The sequence below is a fragment of the Dufourea novaeangliae genome, unplaced genomic scaffold (assembly GCF_001272555.1).
Source record: "Dufourea novaeangliae isolate 0120121106 unplaced genomic scaffold, ASM127255v1 scaffold208, whole genome shotgun sequence".
NCBI lineage: Eukaryota > Metazoa > Arthropoda > Insecta > Hymenoptera > Halictidae > Dufourea > Dufourea novaeangliae.
Window position 1 is genome coordinate 1939189 of NW_015374114.1, and position 16558 is coordinate 1955746.

The 16558-nt window shown below is 45.7% G+C and overlaps 2 protein-coding genes across 2 annotated transcripts in view; one reads left to right on the forward strand and one right to left on the reverse strand.

Annotated features, from left to right (window-relative positions):
* Positions 1–65: 65 nt before the first annotated feature.
* Positions 66–16558, reverse strand: part of LOC107191014 (RING-box protein 2) — a 21561-nt gene continuing 5068 nt past the window's right edge. The window contains exon 2 of the mRNA XM_015579935.1: positions 66–1599. Within this exon, the coding sequence (XP_015435421.1) occupies positions 1415–1599 (185 nt within the window). The 3' untranslated portion in view covers positions 66–1414. The remainder of the gene's footprint in view (positions 1600–16558) is intronic.
* LOC107191013 (facilitated trehalose transporter Tret1) overlaps positions 14885–16558 on the forward strand; it is a 5147-nt gene continuing 3473 nt past the window's right edge. Inside the window, exons 1-2 of the mRNA XM_015579934.1 lie at positions 14885–15205; positions 15525–15650. Of these exons, the coding sequence (XP_015435420.1) occupies positions 15122–15205; positions 15525–15650 (210 nt within the window). The 5' untranslated portion in view covers positions 14885–15121. The remainder of the gene's footprint in view (positions 15206–15524; positions 15651–16558) is intronic.

Consider the following 16558-nt stretch of genomic DNA (forward strand, 5'->3'; position numbering starts at 1 on the left):
ACCGGTGAAGAATCAGTGAACGGGGGGGGGGGGGGGGGGGGGGGGGGGGGGGGGGGAGAAAGCATTAAGCGTGTGTCCGGAAAGGTAGAGGTAGAGGGCAAGCGGATAGAGAGCAGAGAAAGATGGAAGAGAGGAAAGAAGTGGTGGCGGCAACTGCGAGGTCATAAATACACGGGAAGGCAGTTATGCCCTTCTACGATGCGATTGGTCGAGCCTCCGGTCGAGCCTCCACGCTTGTGACGACACGTAATGCCAGTCAGGCACTGTTGGTGCCGCTCTGAGAAAAGCGGACTGCCGGTGGGCATACAACGCGACCAAAAGGAAAAAACAAGCCAAACGGGATGGAAATAGTAGGAACGCCAACAGAGGAAAAAAGAGAAAAGAAGTGAAGAGGGCATGCTGTGGGAGAAGAGAGGAGAAGAAAGGAGCGACCTTCGAGTATTCGGACTCGGACCGCAATTATATACTTGCTCATCGCATGCCTCAACTGAGGTTCATAGTCGTGCAACACGGCACAATCCAGTCGAATTCCACGAAAAAGGCTAACACCATCGATCGAATAGAATATGCATATAAATTTGGTATGGTCGTCGTTTCGACACTATGTGGTCGGTACAAATTACGTGACGATTTCGTATTCTAGAAAATACGAGACCTGAAAAGACCACCCCACTGCATGCTCGAATAGCACTAGATATTTGATTACAATTACAATAAAGGGACATTGAACTTTTCTTTCGTTGACACTTTCGGTGAGCTGGATTGTATCGATGATGCAATCCTTTTTCTGTACAAAAAATTGCGATACCATCAAAAATCGAACAATCTCGCGACTCTCGATAGCGCGAAGCCAGACAGATTGAACTTTGGGCTCTGGGATTACAACGTAAGAACGTGCAACTCACGACGTGGATCGTCTTTTTTTTTTACTCGTTCATCGTGTTTCACAGCGAAACCAGTGTTTCTCGCAAAATTCTTCGGAGATAATGTTTCATATTAGGCGGTGTGCGAGATAAACTTCATCAATCGAATGGCTCGGAACGATCGGGAGAAAGAACTTTCTAAGAATAAATTTTCTTTTAATGAATGGTATTAATCTTGAAAGCCGATGCAATTGTACCTCCTTCGTAATCGAGATTTCACGCAACCGCAGATTTTTAACGCGATGTCATCTCGCAGAACTATTCGAACAGTCGTGCCAACAATTCTACGAATTTTAGGAAGAAAAAAACAAGGAATCGAGAGTGACAGTGAGAGAGAAATATGGTACGAGGGGAGGAAGTGAACAAGGAGAAATAAAAAGACAGAGGAAGGGAAACGAGGATACAGGGTAAAGACGAACGAATCTAGAAAGAATAGAGTGTAGGTGTAGTGTAGAGGGAAGAGAGCTGAGTATTTCGTCTTCGTGGTTTAGTTATTTTCCCATTCGTTGAATAGACCACTCTTGCTGGCACAGAGGGCAACGGTTGTTCTGCTTCACCCAAAGAGACATGCAGCAGTAGTGGAACGAATGATTGCACTCTCCCCAAACGACCACGCAATCCTGCTGTCGGCCGTAGAAATCCTTCTTGCTTTCCGCTTGACACCGGAGACACGCATCTGAAAATTTAAAATGGATCGAACAATGATGGGAGTGGTGACGTTTCGCTTCTCGCATATTATAAATCCTTTGCCTTGTTGAACTTGCTTAACTGCTCGAGAAAAAAGCAAGATATTTGAATGAAAAGTTCCAACATTTTTAGTTTACGTTTCGATTGTCCAGAAGAACACAACATAATTCCAACATCAGACACTTTAATTAAACATCGTAATGGTCCTGTTGCACGGCTAGGTGCTTTTCGGACGAGAAACTGGTTCACCGATCGTAGATACGATGTCGAGATACTGCTACGGGCATGCAATACATGTCCAGTGAGATTCTATTGATTTAATCAGCGGAACCAGATGCGGGCTTATTAGATTAATAATTTCATACAAAGCATTCATTAAATGCAAAAAACTATTTTGTTTCTCAAATTTATTCCGTACCTTCTAAACAGAGTACAATCAACGAAACAGGAAGGCTGAAAGAACGCGGTAGATTGATCGACGACAGAGAAATCGATGGACATCATATTGTTCGAGTACGACAATGACGTCAACTACAAAGAAACGACTTGCTCGATTAATTCCCTGATGTTTGTGTCTGAGGGGTTGGTTCTATTTGACCCCTGCTGGGGGATCCGAACAACGTGACAGCCGTGCCCCGAAGTCCCGAGCAATCAGGGCATCGGGCCAATTCATCGAACGAGACGGCGACGTGACGTGTTTCTGTCTGTTAGCTTGTATCGTACTTGAAATCGAAGGTTCCAGAGCATTCCTTCGCCACTCGTGTCTTTTCTTCTTCCTCGCAGTAAAAGTGTTCTTTATAGAGGAATCCTTTTTCGGTTTCCCCCGGAGTCCTCGATATTAATTCGAAATTGCCAGATAATTTCTTGGAGAGTAGTAATTTATCGACGATACTAAAAGTAGAAATAGATTCGAGTACGATTAATTGCGGCTGCTTGCAGCTCGAAAGAATAAATTATCGAACGAATGCATCGCGATAACGCACTCCAATTTTACGATCGACTACTGCGTTAATGATGATGAAATTGCGATAACCATCGAAGCTTGCTTGGTCTAAGCAGCTCTAGACTAGACCATCGACTATAAATTGGAGAATGTAACAGATTGTATTGATACAAGCACGAACTATTCGAAAATTCGTTAATATTACACGCATTTCTCGAAAGGTGGATGTCGATGGTGTTTGAAACACGGGTCAATAAGGAATTATACGTAACGAGTGTATCAACAAATTGGAATTCATACACATATACGCAATTGAGTTTGATCACGTATTTTAATTTAGCCGTTCGAGTCGGTCTCCAAGTTTGCCTGAACTGAAGTCGCGTTGCTCCCTTCGTGTTGTATCGTTTGGGGGCTCGATTGTTTCGCGCGTGAGTATTGGCGAATCCGTAGATGTCCCGTGACTAAACGAACAAATGAACAAACGAACGCGACGCATGACATCGGCTGTGTAATAGCGTCTCTCTTCGTTACGTCAACGCAACACTCGCAGAATTTTATCGAGTCGAAGTTGCCAGGTATTTTTCCTTTGTCGCCGCTAACGATTTGTTTCATCGATTGACCTCTATCGATCATCGAGTTGACCGTGTTCCGTGATGTAACGATACACGACGATTGTCGGGGAACTCTGACCGTTTCGGAGAATAGGAGTGGAACGGTCCAGGAACGAACGATCGTTGCGTCGCAAACGTTGCGATAAGACACGATGCATCAACCGGAAACCCCATGCCTCGAAATTCTAATAACGTTAGTGCGTAAGCTTGCTCATTCGATAAAGATAAAGAAGAAATTTTAGGTATGTGTGTTGTCTGCCCAATTTAATCGCAGTCACCGTTACGCGATTTGGGGTCAAGTTCAGTAAGTCGGTAGTTGCCGCGATAACGTTCAAAACCTGGTTTTGTTCGAATAAAAATGATTCAGCTGAACTTATCACCGTCGAACGAGCCTTCGAGATTCGCGTTTATCGAAAGTTTCGATCGAGATATCGTCGCAATAATTACAATTTACGTGGTGTTTTACAGAACGCGACAATAAAACTTTTCGAAATAACGTTCTCCGGCCACTGTTTGAAGAACGCTGAAAAGAAGTCCGAAATGAAAATATCGATCGAGAGGCTACCACGTTAGCCAGTTGAATATTCAAATAGGAACGCGCGTGTGTCAATACTGTGAATACGCTCGCTGAAACACGATTAAAGATGCGAATGGAAAAAACTGATTCTGTAACGATGTTTTCGATGACGCGTACCAACAGTGCGCATTAGAAAAATCAATGTTTGCGTTGAAGACATTATCTGAAAAGGTGTTTTGCATTCATACAAAGTCAAATACCACGACGCAAAAGCGCGAACGGTTTTGTGCTCGGAGGATTCGTTGTACAAACAAGTTTTGAAAAATTTCATTCTGTTCAGATTCCGGTTAGGTCCGTGGTGTGTAATTTTTTAACGAAAGCTGAGCTGTGCCATTCTGTAAAACGTAACACAATACGCGTCTGCAATACCGATTCTGTGAATGGAATTACTTAGTTCGAAATTCAACGACCGAATTCTGGTTCCTCTCGAAAGTTAAGACTGCGCTCCTTTCACGACCGGGAGAACTTTCGGTTAAGTCGATTCAAAAGGAAACAAGGGCTAGGAAGATGAATTCGCATCGGTGTAAACAATAGGAAAAGAAAGAAGGGAAGTTTCCCGAGAGGCAGCAAAAACGAAGTTGCGGGTGACGCAAACAGAACCGGTTGATTATTCCACATGGTCGTATTTCATCATGCGAACATTCGTCTATCAATTTATTAATCAGGATTACGATTTATGTGGAATTGAAAATAGTTGGGGTTGGAGATTCGCCGAGTTTATAATGTAGGTACATATACTATGTATCAAATCCGACGCAAACTCGTATCATTTCGTTTATTCCGCCAATTGCCTTATTTCCGCGCCCGAATAAACACGGAAAAAGCGAGAAAGAATCCTCTTATCGGATCAATGTCTCAAGGTAGAAGCGAAGCGAATCGAATCGGGCAGACGAGAAAGCGGCAGAATCTCTACTGGAGCAGTCGCGACCAAACGAGGTCGAACGACTGGAACCTTCCGCGAAGCTCGAAGGATACCGGTGTGTTTGGTGTGGAATTCATGAACCTGTTATCGCTTTGGATGCAGTTCTAGATTCAATAGGAGCATTTTCTCCGGTGTCCATCGGAAAAGGAAAAGGTTATTCGCGAATTAGTCGTTGATCAATGATTCGCGATCATTACCCGGCAATTCAAACAGCAAAGTAGGTAGGAGCAGGATAGAGTACGGACAGTGTCGAGTGAAAAAGACAACGACGACTGTTTGTTTTGGATTGAAGATCACGGATAAATTCACTCGATACAAAGATCTGTCTGACGGGCCTGAAGAATGTGAAGAATATGTACATAAGTCCATGTCCATACTAATTGACTCGCGCGCATGTCCTCCTATCCTGTCGCAGCGCGCAGACAGATTCGCGTGACAAGCGGCGACCCGACGTGTAGCGATCTAGCGATATGACGTGAGCGACGCATCGTAAGTCGTAAGACGGTGTGATCGGACGAGGAGAAAAAGGAGATGGGGAGAGGGGTAGTGCGCAGGCAGTGATACAGGCGAGGGGATGAAGGGGTACGGGGTGAGCATGCGTGTCCCCCACCAGTGGTGCGCGCCCCAGCTGTGGAGGCGGCGCTTACGATCGCACAAGCCTCTATATAAAAGAGACAAACCCCCCGATCTGATTAGCAAAGTTTCAAAACATACGTAAAAGCGCATTTCATTCATATTTTGAACGGTTTAAGAAGAGTATACTGTACGCACGAAGCTGAAAGGCCTGTGAAGAAGTATATATACATATATACATATATATACATACATATAGAATGCTACTGTATCCACTAACGTGTACAATACTACATATACACATTAATATCGACAGAGTGGCGAAATAAGGAGAAAAGCTGTGCCGAAGATTGGAAGAATCGGCGTCGAAGAAAAGACACGTTTAAATATAGATACTTAAACGCGACCTAGTCGTCGTGGAAACGAATCAAGTTGGTCGGGCACGGTTCGAAACGACTATCCACGAGGTGGATACAGACGCCACAGGTATAGCAAAAGCGGCGAGAGCGAAAACGGTGCGAGAGCCGGCTGACAGGTTGGCAGACTGGTAGGCTGGCAGGCCGATAGCAAGCGAAGGAAGGTACAACGCAGCACGACGCAACACGATACACAGGGTAGCGGTGGTGTCTCGGTGGTACCAGTGGCAGTGGCGGTGAATTGGAGCTACGTAACTTCGAAACACGTTGGATCGTCTACACGGCGTGGTCGTATCATTGCTCAAGCTATACATAGCCATTTCCTACATTGCGTCGTAAGGAGCAAGAAGACCTATACCAGCATATACCTATAGTCAATCTGAACGATCGGGAGCATACTTCGAAATCAAAGAAAATCGAAGAAAACAATACCGTTCGCGTCGTGCGCGAATAGAATTATACGCGCGGCGTGTATGAGGTGAACCGCGCGAGTAACGAAAAAGGTAGAAAAAAAGAAAAAGGAAAAACGGAGGAGAGGATTCGACGGTTAGATTGGCCGGTGGACGGCGTGGATTGTGGTTACGGATAAGAGACACACAGTCCGGTTGGCAAGGAAGCACCCGGTGTACGTGCCCTGCGAGATGTCCGGTTCTCAGAGAAGACAGATGATGCAGCCATGGCCTCTGTGCCTAGTACCCGTTTCGAGAACGAAGGTAAGACACGATGTGCTGTATTTCACGTAACACGCATTCGGCCGCTCGCAAGCAATAGACAGACTGTTCTCCGCCGGCACGTTTTCGCCTACCAGCTTACCATTATACCCCATCATACCTTGACTGGTTCCTTCTCTTTTCCTTCCGTGCCTTTTCCACGATTCCACTACGCTCTCACGGCTTCGTTCTCTCTGCCCCTCTCGAGCTTCTGGAAAGTTCCACCGTATGTCACGTCGTCGGCATCGGCTTCGGCCGACGTCGACGCCGGCGCCAACGTTAGTCATGACTATGGCTGACTCGCAATTTCTTCCCCGTTTTCTCCATTCTCCCACCTGTTCACAATCTATTTACGTTCGTTGTCCACTTCGTTCCTCCCAAATCATTGTGAACGCGACTATTGTTGTATCAGCATGTGTACTATGGTGGTAATAGTGGTGACGATGTTTGTTCAGCTTTTTCCCCATCCGTTTCTTCCACGCTTGTATTGACACGACTACTCGGTGCATTAACGCGGTTCTTGTACAGACAATCCACCGAGATTCGACCATCCTTTCGGAATATGTACATACATACATACATACATACATACATACATACATACATACATACTTTCCACTGTCCATCTCAGCTTGTTGTCTTCCTTGTATTATTATGTATACGAGATTCTCGGTCACGTGCATTCACGACGGCGGAGAACAATCGGACTATGGAGAATCGATAGAATATCGACGATTGTAACATCGGACAATCTTTCGTCGTTCGAGAAACGTTTCCTCCGTCGTTCGCATCCTATTTCCTATATTACGCGAGTCGTCAGGTCGTATCTTTTTCCTGTATCGGTATCGCGAATTCCTCGTGTCCTCCGCCTCTCCGCGTTTGTTATACATATATACCTTCGCTTGCGTACACTCCCACCATTTCGAGAAATATCGATCGTCGAGATAAAACCAAATACTCACATGTATCGCCGCGTACATGCCGAATCGAATAAACGCATCCGTTCGCTATTCGATATTGTATGTATGTACCCTACGTTTATTTTCCATTTTTTTTATTTTTATCGTCTAGATAACGGTTGCCAACGAAAATCGGGTAAACGGTGCTCGCGAAATACGGCGAACTCGATCTAGCTAATCTATCCGTCACCGGTAGGAACCGAATTCGTAAGACGCGAAACACACAAGTATAATATCGAAGTTTGGATTCTCTTTTAGGATTTGTTGTTCACCAGAATCGTTGGCAGACGTGTACCGAATCTGAATGTGGCATAAATGTTGTAATGCAAGAAAAAAAAAATTCAATAAACGATGATTATTAAGGGTTATAATTATTTTCTAAGTAATTTCGGACCTCCATACCATTCACCCGCTCGAACTCGAAGTCGTCAAAAGCTCGGACCGTCGCTCGTGACTCCATCGATGTAAATTTTTAACGTTTCGCTCACTTTTTTTCTTTTCCCCTGTAATCGTATGTTTCCACGCGGGCTGTACGAGCATTAGACGCGACGCGGTGACTCGTTTGCGTACTTTGTACTCGCAGGAAAATACGCGTATATACGTGTATGTACGTTGTATTGGACGCACTGTTGGTGTTTTGACGATATCGTGAGATGCTCAATTCGTCAACGAAGAAACATCGGGTGATTTGTTCATGGTCGCGGACCCGCCACGCGCTAAGGGCATCTATACCATGCGTGTTCTTCATGCCAGATTTTTTACTTTGTTTTAATCTGCAAGCTACTTTATCGCGACGTTCATTATTCATTCAATTCTCGCTCTATTTAATGTTCGGATAACGCGTATCGCAACTGCGACCACACACGGCAACAATATGCTAAGAACAACGAGCACGGAGAATCGAAATATGAGAAATTTTAAATTTGCCGTGCATACATATTCAACTTCTGTTCTGTTCCGTTCAGTTTCGTTTCATTGCGTTTCGTTTGGTCTAATGGGAAAGAAACGCGGTTCGCGGCGAAAGATGCGAGTTGGACTTTAGGTTCGCAGGATTGAAGTTTCGACTCGAGTGTTGCATTCGGTAGCAGTGCGCCATTGCAAATATGCGAGAAACGAAAGAGAAATGGGCAAGAATAGGTAAGGTATCGCGCGGTTTAAACGCGCTGATAACATCGACTAATGAGTTGTATATCGTGAACAATGACAGTTTAGATATTCAAGATCGAGGAACTATTATCTAGTACTCCCCGCTATATCACTTTTCGTAGCATAATATATATTTCGGCCGGCAAGATGTGGGCACTGCAGTCGACTTATCTCTACGTTAATTGTCACGGACGCAGCGCTAAAATGCTTCGTCAGCCACGAGTGTCTACGCCGCTGGTACGTCACTATTGCTCTAAGTCTACCGCAACTTCCTTTCGGAATATCATGTGGAGAACCCTATTATATAGTTCTTCTGCTATTCTTCTCAAAACTTGTAGAATCGTCGATTCGCGGAAATTTGACCAACAGATACATTGTTTGATTGAAATCGCGAGAGATCGGTAAAGGGCGAACAGTCCGAGGAGTTCGAATTGTGAAAACCGCGACGCTTCCTAATCTTCTTTTCTCTTTCTGTTATGCACTTTCTCACTGTTAGATTTTCATCTTTATTTCTTTCTTTCTTTCTCTCTTACTGTCCCTGTTTCAAACTTCCACGTTCTCGAATCTCTCGATCATCCCTATCCGACGATCTTAATCGTTGCTTTTTTTTTTCCATTTGTGTTTTTCTCCTTCATTATTATACGATTTTCATTGTTGTGTTGTACCCTCTTCAGAAAACATTCCATCAATCTTTGTATCTTATTAATCTCCGTAGCGCGTTCATCCAAGCGGGTTTCGTTAATTTATCTTCCCATCTAGGTTTCTTGCGAATCTTGATGACGCGGAGGCACGCGCAAATCTCATGACACGATATCGTCGAAGAAAACCGGCAATGACAGATTCGCAAAGCCGTAAAGCGGTACGCATCGCCTGCGTTACTGCGATCAAATCGAATGCTTCGATTTTACATCGCGGACACGTTACTTAACACTAAACCTACCGAACCCTTCAGAGAGGTAGGAATTAATACGCCAAACCCAATCATTTTAACCGGTCGTGGTAGGTTTGGTTTTAAACTTTCTTATTCTATTCCATAGAGCACGCGACAAACTACATAGTAAACATCTCGAGGTTAGTTCGGATTGTGAGTCCGACGACCGTTACCAACGATAAATTACATTCATGCTAGACTCCAGTGTTAATACGCGCGGTATATGTACATACGTTGTCGAATACGTTTTCGAAAGTATCCGTCACTTGTATGAAGCGTAACCACTTCGGTATCTGCGCAACTTCGAAAATATTCTTGGTCTTACTTTCGTGCGACAACCAAATATGCTGCAGGAACTTACAATATGCATCGTACCACACAAACATAACAACGTATCTATTTTACGGTGGATTATGATAATATAAACACATGTTCCTCCTATAAGAATTCTAGATCGCGACTATGCGTTACGCGTTAATTTCGTATCGCGGAGTTCACCCAGAATTATTTTGCTTTTGTAGGATTCAGGTTGCGCAAAATACGCAACGAGATCGAAGAAAAAGCACCGGAAGCAGGTTGTCGTGTTCGAAACGAAAGGGAACCTTAGTCAGACGCGCATGCTCACTTCCGGCGGCGTCCTTTTCGACAATGTCTGGGAGAAACAAAAATAGGATAGTCCATTGAAACTATACGCAGACCGAACGTTAAAACAAAAAAAAAGAGTGGGCGAAATGGTAAATCTAGCTCCGAAATTACTAGAGACCGAAGGTTTGTGTAATGTGTTTTCATCGGAATCACCTCGGAGCGTCCGAACTAAACAAAACTGTAATTGAAATAAAACGAATATTGCCACGCATGCAATTCAGATTCATGGAATAAACTGATAGGAATGCAAATATGATATATATTTTTGTCCTCAAATATTTCAACTACAACGGCGATCGTAGATATAGGTATAGTCGCTGGTATCTGAACATCGAAAGTAGGATCGAACGCGATACGTCTTGACGTCCACCAACTAAAACTCGAACGATGAAATCGATTGTTTGAAAGTCGAACCGTGCGCACGCGCTCTATGTAGATATGTATTCGAACTCGGGGAACGACTTGTTTCTTCTGTTAGCCGTCGCGACGCGACATAGGTTTCGTTGGTGCGCAGTGAATGCGCTAGGTAGCGCCACTGTAACGATCGCTTGCTCGATCGTTTGAATTCGCGGGTAAATTCGCGCGTGGCTATATATACGAGGGAAAAAATAAACGCACGCGTTCCTTGTTTTCTCGATAACGACAATGAACAGCGCACGACAAGCTATGCCGCTGACGACGGCATCGATGTATCGAGGACAATCGGATATGTCAAGGGGAACGTTATCGTCGTCCCGTCCAAAGTAGAGACGATAGAACGCGTAAACAAGCAAATAAACGACCCCATGTCGTCGTCATCTGGACGGCTGGAACCTCGCACAAGTTTTCGATGCTCAAAGAATGCCGCGAGTCATTCAACTAAAGATTTGTGATTTATCTATCGATTATCGCGGCACGAGGGCCCGTCTCATTCCGTAGTGTTGCGAAAAAGATGAGAATGGAAAAAATGAAATGAATGGAATGAATGGAAAGAATTGAAAGGATGCCAAAGCGCGGAAGCGGACGAACATTTTCAGTGACCTTTTAATATCATCGCGAGCTAGGCCTGGGAAATGAAAACTGTTGAATCGATTAAACCAGAAATATGGGTGAAAATCGACGACCCACACGAGCGTCTAACAATCACGATTATTCGAATGTGATGCAGACTGATTATTTGCAAATCTATGCCGAATGACGCGGATAGACGACGGCTGATTTCTGATCTACAACAGCAACCGGTAGGGGGTCATTAACGTAACAACTAGTGTGCAAGTATGCTCGGTACGTCGTCGTAGATATGTATATGGTTCTCGAGTGCGATTGTCGAAAAATTTGGTGAATCGGTGAACTGGTTGGTCGATGGCCAGCCCCTGTATACCCAAGATTGGGCTGTGTTGTGTGAGCACGGTATTCGCGAATACAAACGACGACTACCATGACGGTTTGGTCGTAAAGTTCAGCGTGGGTTATCGGTGAAACCAGGGGTAAAAGTCATCTAATCGGCAAGCGAGAATCACGCTCTTCTCGTCCGCCGCTTTTCGTCATTGGTTCGTTACGATAATCACCGCGTCTTTCCTTTTCCTTCGTTCGTTCGGCGATGTTTCTCTAAAACTGATTCTCGATAAACGAAACTAGTATAAATACTTCCAACTTTCAAGTTTCATCCCCCGTCGAAGTGAATCGGTTTGCCGCGAAGGCTGGCTACCGCGAGTTACTCCATCCGTTTATTCGTTCGCGACAGAACACGTGAGTTGCGATCTCAACGGTATTTCCACTTATCGTTTCCCCGTCAATCAACCCTTAACGCACCTTGTTCGCAAAACTCTAGACGACAGAAACGACTGTTACCTCCTGATTCGCACAAGCGTTGTACGTCGTTCATCTTCCGAATCTTTCATCCATTCGATGCGTACGCCGAGCGGAAATTTGATTTTTCTTCGGATTGTCTCGAGATTCGCGAAAAGTGGCCATTGGTCTGAACAATATACATACCTACATACATTGTTCGAGTAGTCTCATTCAAGTGGTTTGCTCGCGGAATTATTTCGACGATCGAAAGATTGTCGTTTCCCTGTTCGCCAATATGTTTCGGAAAGGGAAAAAACGCGGATTTTCGTATACCTATAACTCGAATTTCCGGTTTCGCGTTGTCGTGGATAGGGTTAAACATGTCTCTCTGGTTTTCGAATGAACGAAATGTTAACGAAACATCCGTTTTCTTTCAGGAGCGAAGCATTCTGCCAAAGTATTACACGAAGGTGCCCTCGGTCGCGAGATCGTCGACGACCAGTTCGGGTGTCAGCCTAGACTGTTCGTCGAACACGACCATTGCAACAACTGCGAGTCCGTTCAACAGCCAAACTGCCCTAATCGTGGAGAAAAAGACCTCTCTCGACAGCGTCGCAGCCACATCCGTCAACAACCACCATTATTATGCGCATAATTTGAGGAATAACCATCAAAAGGCCCTGCACGGGTCCCGCGTTTACAACCCCCTCGAAAAAGATAACGAAAACGATTACAAACAACTTGATCCGTTGTTAGCCGGTGAACGACCTCCCTATTCGTTAAACACAAAGCCGACCATGAGTTCTCAGGATGTCAAGTCAACGAAGGATTCGATCGGTATGGACAGGCTTCACGCAACTACGTACGAGTTCGAAAAGGAAAAGAAGCCGTCGCTGATGCGTTTCGGTACTCAGGTAATTCTCCTCCATTTCTTTCCTCGACCGTGTACGATTTTCGAGCCAGCGCCAACAAGTTGGATAAGCATAGACGTAGTGCGGTCTCGCTCGCGAATCCTTTACCGGGGTTGGTCGCACGTAGACCGCAACTATTTATTATACATACACGCGTATGTATGTATGTATGTATGTATGTATGTATATGAATCGGATTGTTTGTTTGCGTCGAATAGCATGATCATGCCGCGACCAATTGGTTCTGCCCAGCGTTGATTCGAGAAGCGAGAGTAGCTTCGACATATATTCTATGTATGTAATCGGATCGTTTGTGGATTATTGTTCCACGGGGCGCGAAACCTTCGACCGCGCTCTCGCGGGGAAACGATACACAGACCTCGTACGTTTCTTCTCGCGTACGCGTCTCAAGGTGACGTACGACGATGAAAAAACCTTGATCCATTTGTTGGTTCGCCTCGGCTCGTAGAGTTCGAAACGATGCGGTCGCTCAATCAGGAAGTTTCTCTATCGTGAATCGATGCCGCCCGCACGAATCGGTAACGTGTCGTGTCTTGCCCCAGCATACGTGGGAATCTTCGTGCAAGAAACGCGCGACGCGACACTACTTCCGTTATCTCTGTTCGAATTGCTCGTCTCTCGCGGACAAATTGTTTTTCCGTGAGAGAGAGAGAGAGAGAATCGGATCGAATCGTGTTGGATGCCGCGCGTGTCTCTCCCGTCCTCTCCGACGGCGGGGCTAAAATCGAGAGGATTGTGGTCGTCGCGTTTACGACATCCACGCGTTGCGTATACCAGTTGCACTTATTGTTGCGCAAATAGACGTACACGAATAAACATCACGAGCAGCGAACGACGCGTAGCGCGTGGCCCGCCGATGTAGTTCGAATTATGAAAGCTTTCGACGCGATGTTCCGGCTCGAAAATTAATATCTGTTTCGATTCGCTTTCGGATGTCTGTCCCATTGCCCCGAGAGACGGGGCCGATACCCCGGCGCGGCGTAACGCTTGTGCACGGTGCACGTATCGCGCATAAACGTACACCTGTTTCCGTCGAGGGGCGATAGGACGATTACCGCGAACGAGCGAACGAGATCGGAACGGCTGGATGGATCCCGACACCACAGATGGGGCCAGGTGGTGGTCGTGCAGATGATCGCGCAAAATACACGCAGAAGAATAACGATAGCGTAATACGTCTGGTAGATCTCGCGCGTGTACCGACGTTGCTCCATCGAAAGAAACAATTACGGAAAACAAAAGACGTATGCATGAATGCATGCGTTCGTTCGCGCACTGGTGCATGCATTTGTTCATATGCAGCTACGGCGACGACCTTGCGCAGTTTTGATAATAACTAACGACTTCATTTTCTACCTTTCTACGCATATACGGTATACGGCTGACGTTCCTGTTTCTGTTTCGAATCGTTTGCAAATCGCTATCTCAGACCGTACGCTCTAAATACGGAATTTCCTGAAAATCGAAATAAAATTCCGATGGTTCAGCTGCGATCTACTCTCCTCGTGAAACAAACGACGCAACGCTTCGTTCTTTTTCTTTTTCTTTTGCCCGCGTGAAACGGAAAGAAGAGTGGCGTGTCCCGATCCGACAAAGGCGATTACGCAACGCGTAAGAAGGTCGCGTGTAAGATCGGACGTTGACGACGATACCCTGTTAAAGATGTCGAGGCACGCGCCTCGAAATGGATCCGTACACGAATTTTAACACGAAACGTCCCCGGTCTTGTCGCTTTCGAACAAGTACACAGATACTATGTGACATACGTACATCCAACACCTTCCTCGGGTTCCCTTCGGGTTTTTCTGCTTCGCTTCACCTTTCGACCGTTTCGTTCGTCATCCTCGAAATGAATCCCACGTGGGCCACGTGTCGGGACGCCGAGATGCGACGTCGTATAAGAACGAAGGAATGGCACGAGTTACGTTCGCGCGTAGGACCGCGTACGCATACGCGAAACAATCGCGCGCATACATACACGTATATGTATATGTATATGTATATGTACGTATAATCGTCCGATTCGCGGACGACGGATCCTCGCGGTCAGAAGGGAAGGGATAGTCGCGGCCCCCCAGCATCGTTCCCTATATAAGCCGAGAACTACCCGTCGGTCCACGAGTGTCAATAACGTGTCAATATTATACGCGAACAACGTCGTCGACAGTGGATATAACAAAAATAAAAACAACAACACCGACGGCGACAACGGCGCAGAGAAAGCCAACATCGAATTGTTCGTATTCGAGGAACGCGTTCGCATCGAACAAGTTGTTCCATCGTCGATCGCGATTTACTACGCGATTTCAATCGCGAAAAATTTCTATCGGCCGTTTTTTTTCCTTCGATCGATTTGGCAGTAGATAACTCTCGACCATGAAGATTCTTATGCGAGCAGACACCCATGTGAACATCGAATTACCGGGCAACGCGCCAGTCGCTAAATGCACCTTCAGTCAGGTATCGACAACATGATTGTGCAATTTTCGTAGATTTTTTTGCTAATCAATACCGGCGGAAACTTCACGATCGTGATACTGTCTTCGACAGCCTCTTTCATTCTCGACTCGGGTCGTTAAAACTGTCACGATCGTATCGTGTCGCGTCTCTGAAATTCTTTCCAGCTCATTTCACCCTCTCACGTCCAGCTCTAATCCCACCGATCGACCTTTTCTATCGAATATCGGTCATGAATATATCTGTCGTGGTTTACGCAGCATCGTATCGGCATTAACGTGTTCGTTTCTTCAATTCGATTTGATCGGTTTTTTTTTCACAGGTGCTGGCTGCTTTGTCGGTGTCATTGGGTTCTATGGTGGTTGGCTACGCCAGTTCGTACACCTCCCCAGGTTTAGTCTCTATGAGGGACAATGCCACGCATACGTTCGTAGTTACGAAAGAAACGGTGAGTACCGAAGGTTGAACGGAGTTGATTCGTCGTAACGACGACGTGATATTACGATCGCGCGTCGCATCGCTTTCGAATCAGAACGAATTTCTCGTGTTGCGTAGTCAAGAATACTTTTTAAACAAACGTGCTTCAAGGAAATCGCCGCGCACAATCGCGCGGTTCGTACGCTTCACTGGAAACAGAAACAATTTTATCCGGATTCCCTTCTTATCCGGTGAAACGAGTCAAGGCTAGACGACCAAGGCACGTTTGTTTTCAAACGATTTCCGATTATACGAGTCTTCCGTACAAGCGTCGTTTTTGATAATATAAATAAACGATTCACAGGCTTTCTTATTGCGGGCATCGAGACTGAAAACAGAAATGGAACCGGAACCGGAACCGAAACTGAAAACAGACGCGTACCTTTGCGTAACACCAAGCCCCCTGTCCCGGTGCGTCTTTGTACTGATTGTAGCGAGTGAAAACCCTTCTCCATCGGGAAACGCGAACTAGAGGGAGGGTGGGAGAGAGAGAGAGAGGGAGAGAAAGAGCACCGGTCAAACAGCGGTAATGGCAATAGCGTATATGTATGCACATTTGATCGATGCATCGTTCGTTCGATGAAAACGAAGAGGATTGCCGGCGTATCGTCGATATCGAAAGGGTCAATGGATGATTAAAACTTTAACCTCGAGTGCGTCAATGGTAGCGCAACGGTTCGATTACGACCCCGTTGGTCCGAGAGTAACCACCATTGGTAGGCCGGTTGTTCCCGAGCCTCGAGAACCGTGACGCAGGACGTTGGTTGTTACAACCTTCGTTGGTGATACTCGCGTCGAGAGGTTTATTCGCGCGAGCATACGCCCGTAGCCTAGTTTACTCGACGCGGATTCTTCCGCGTTTTCTCTGTCTCTCTCTTC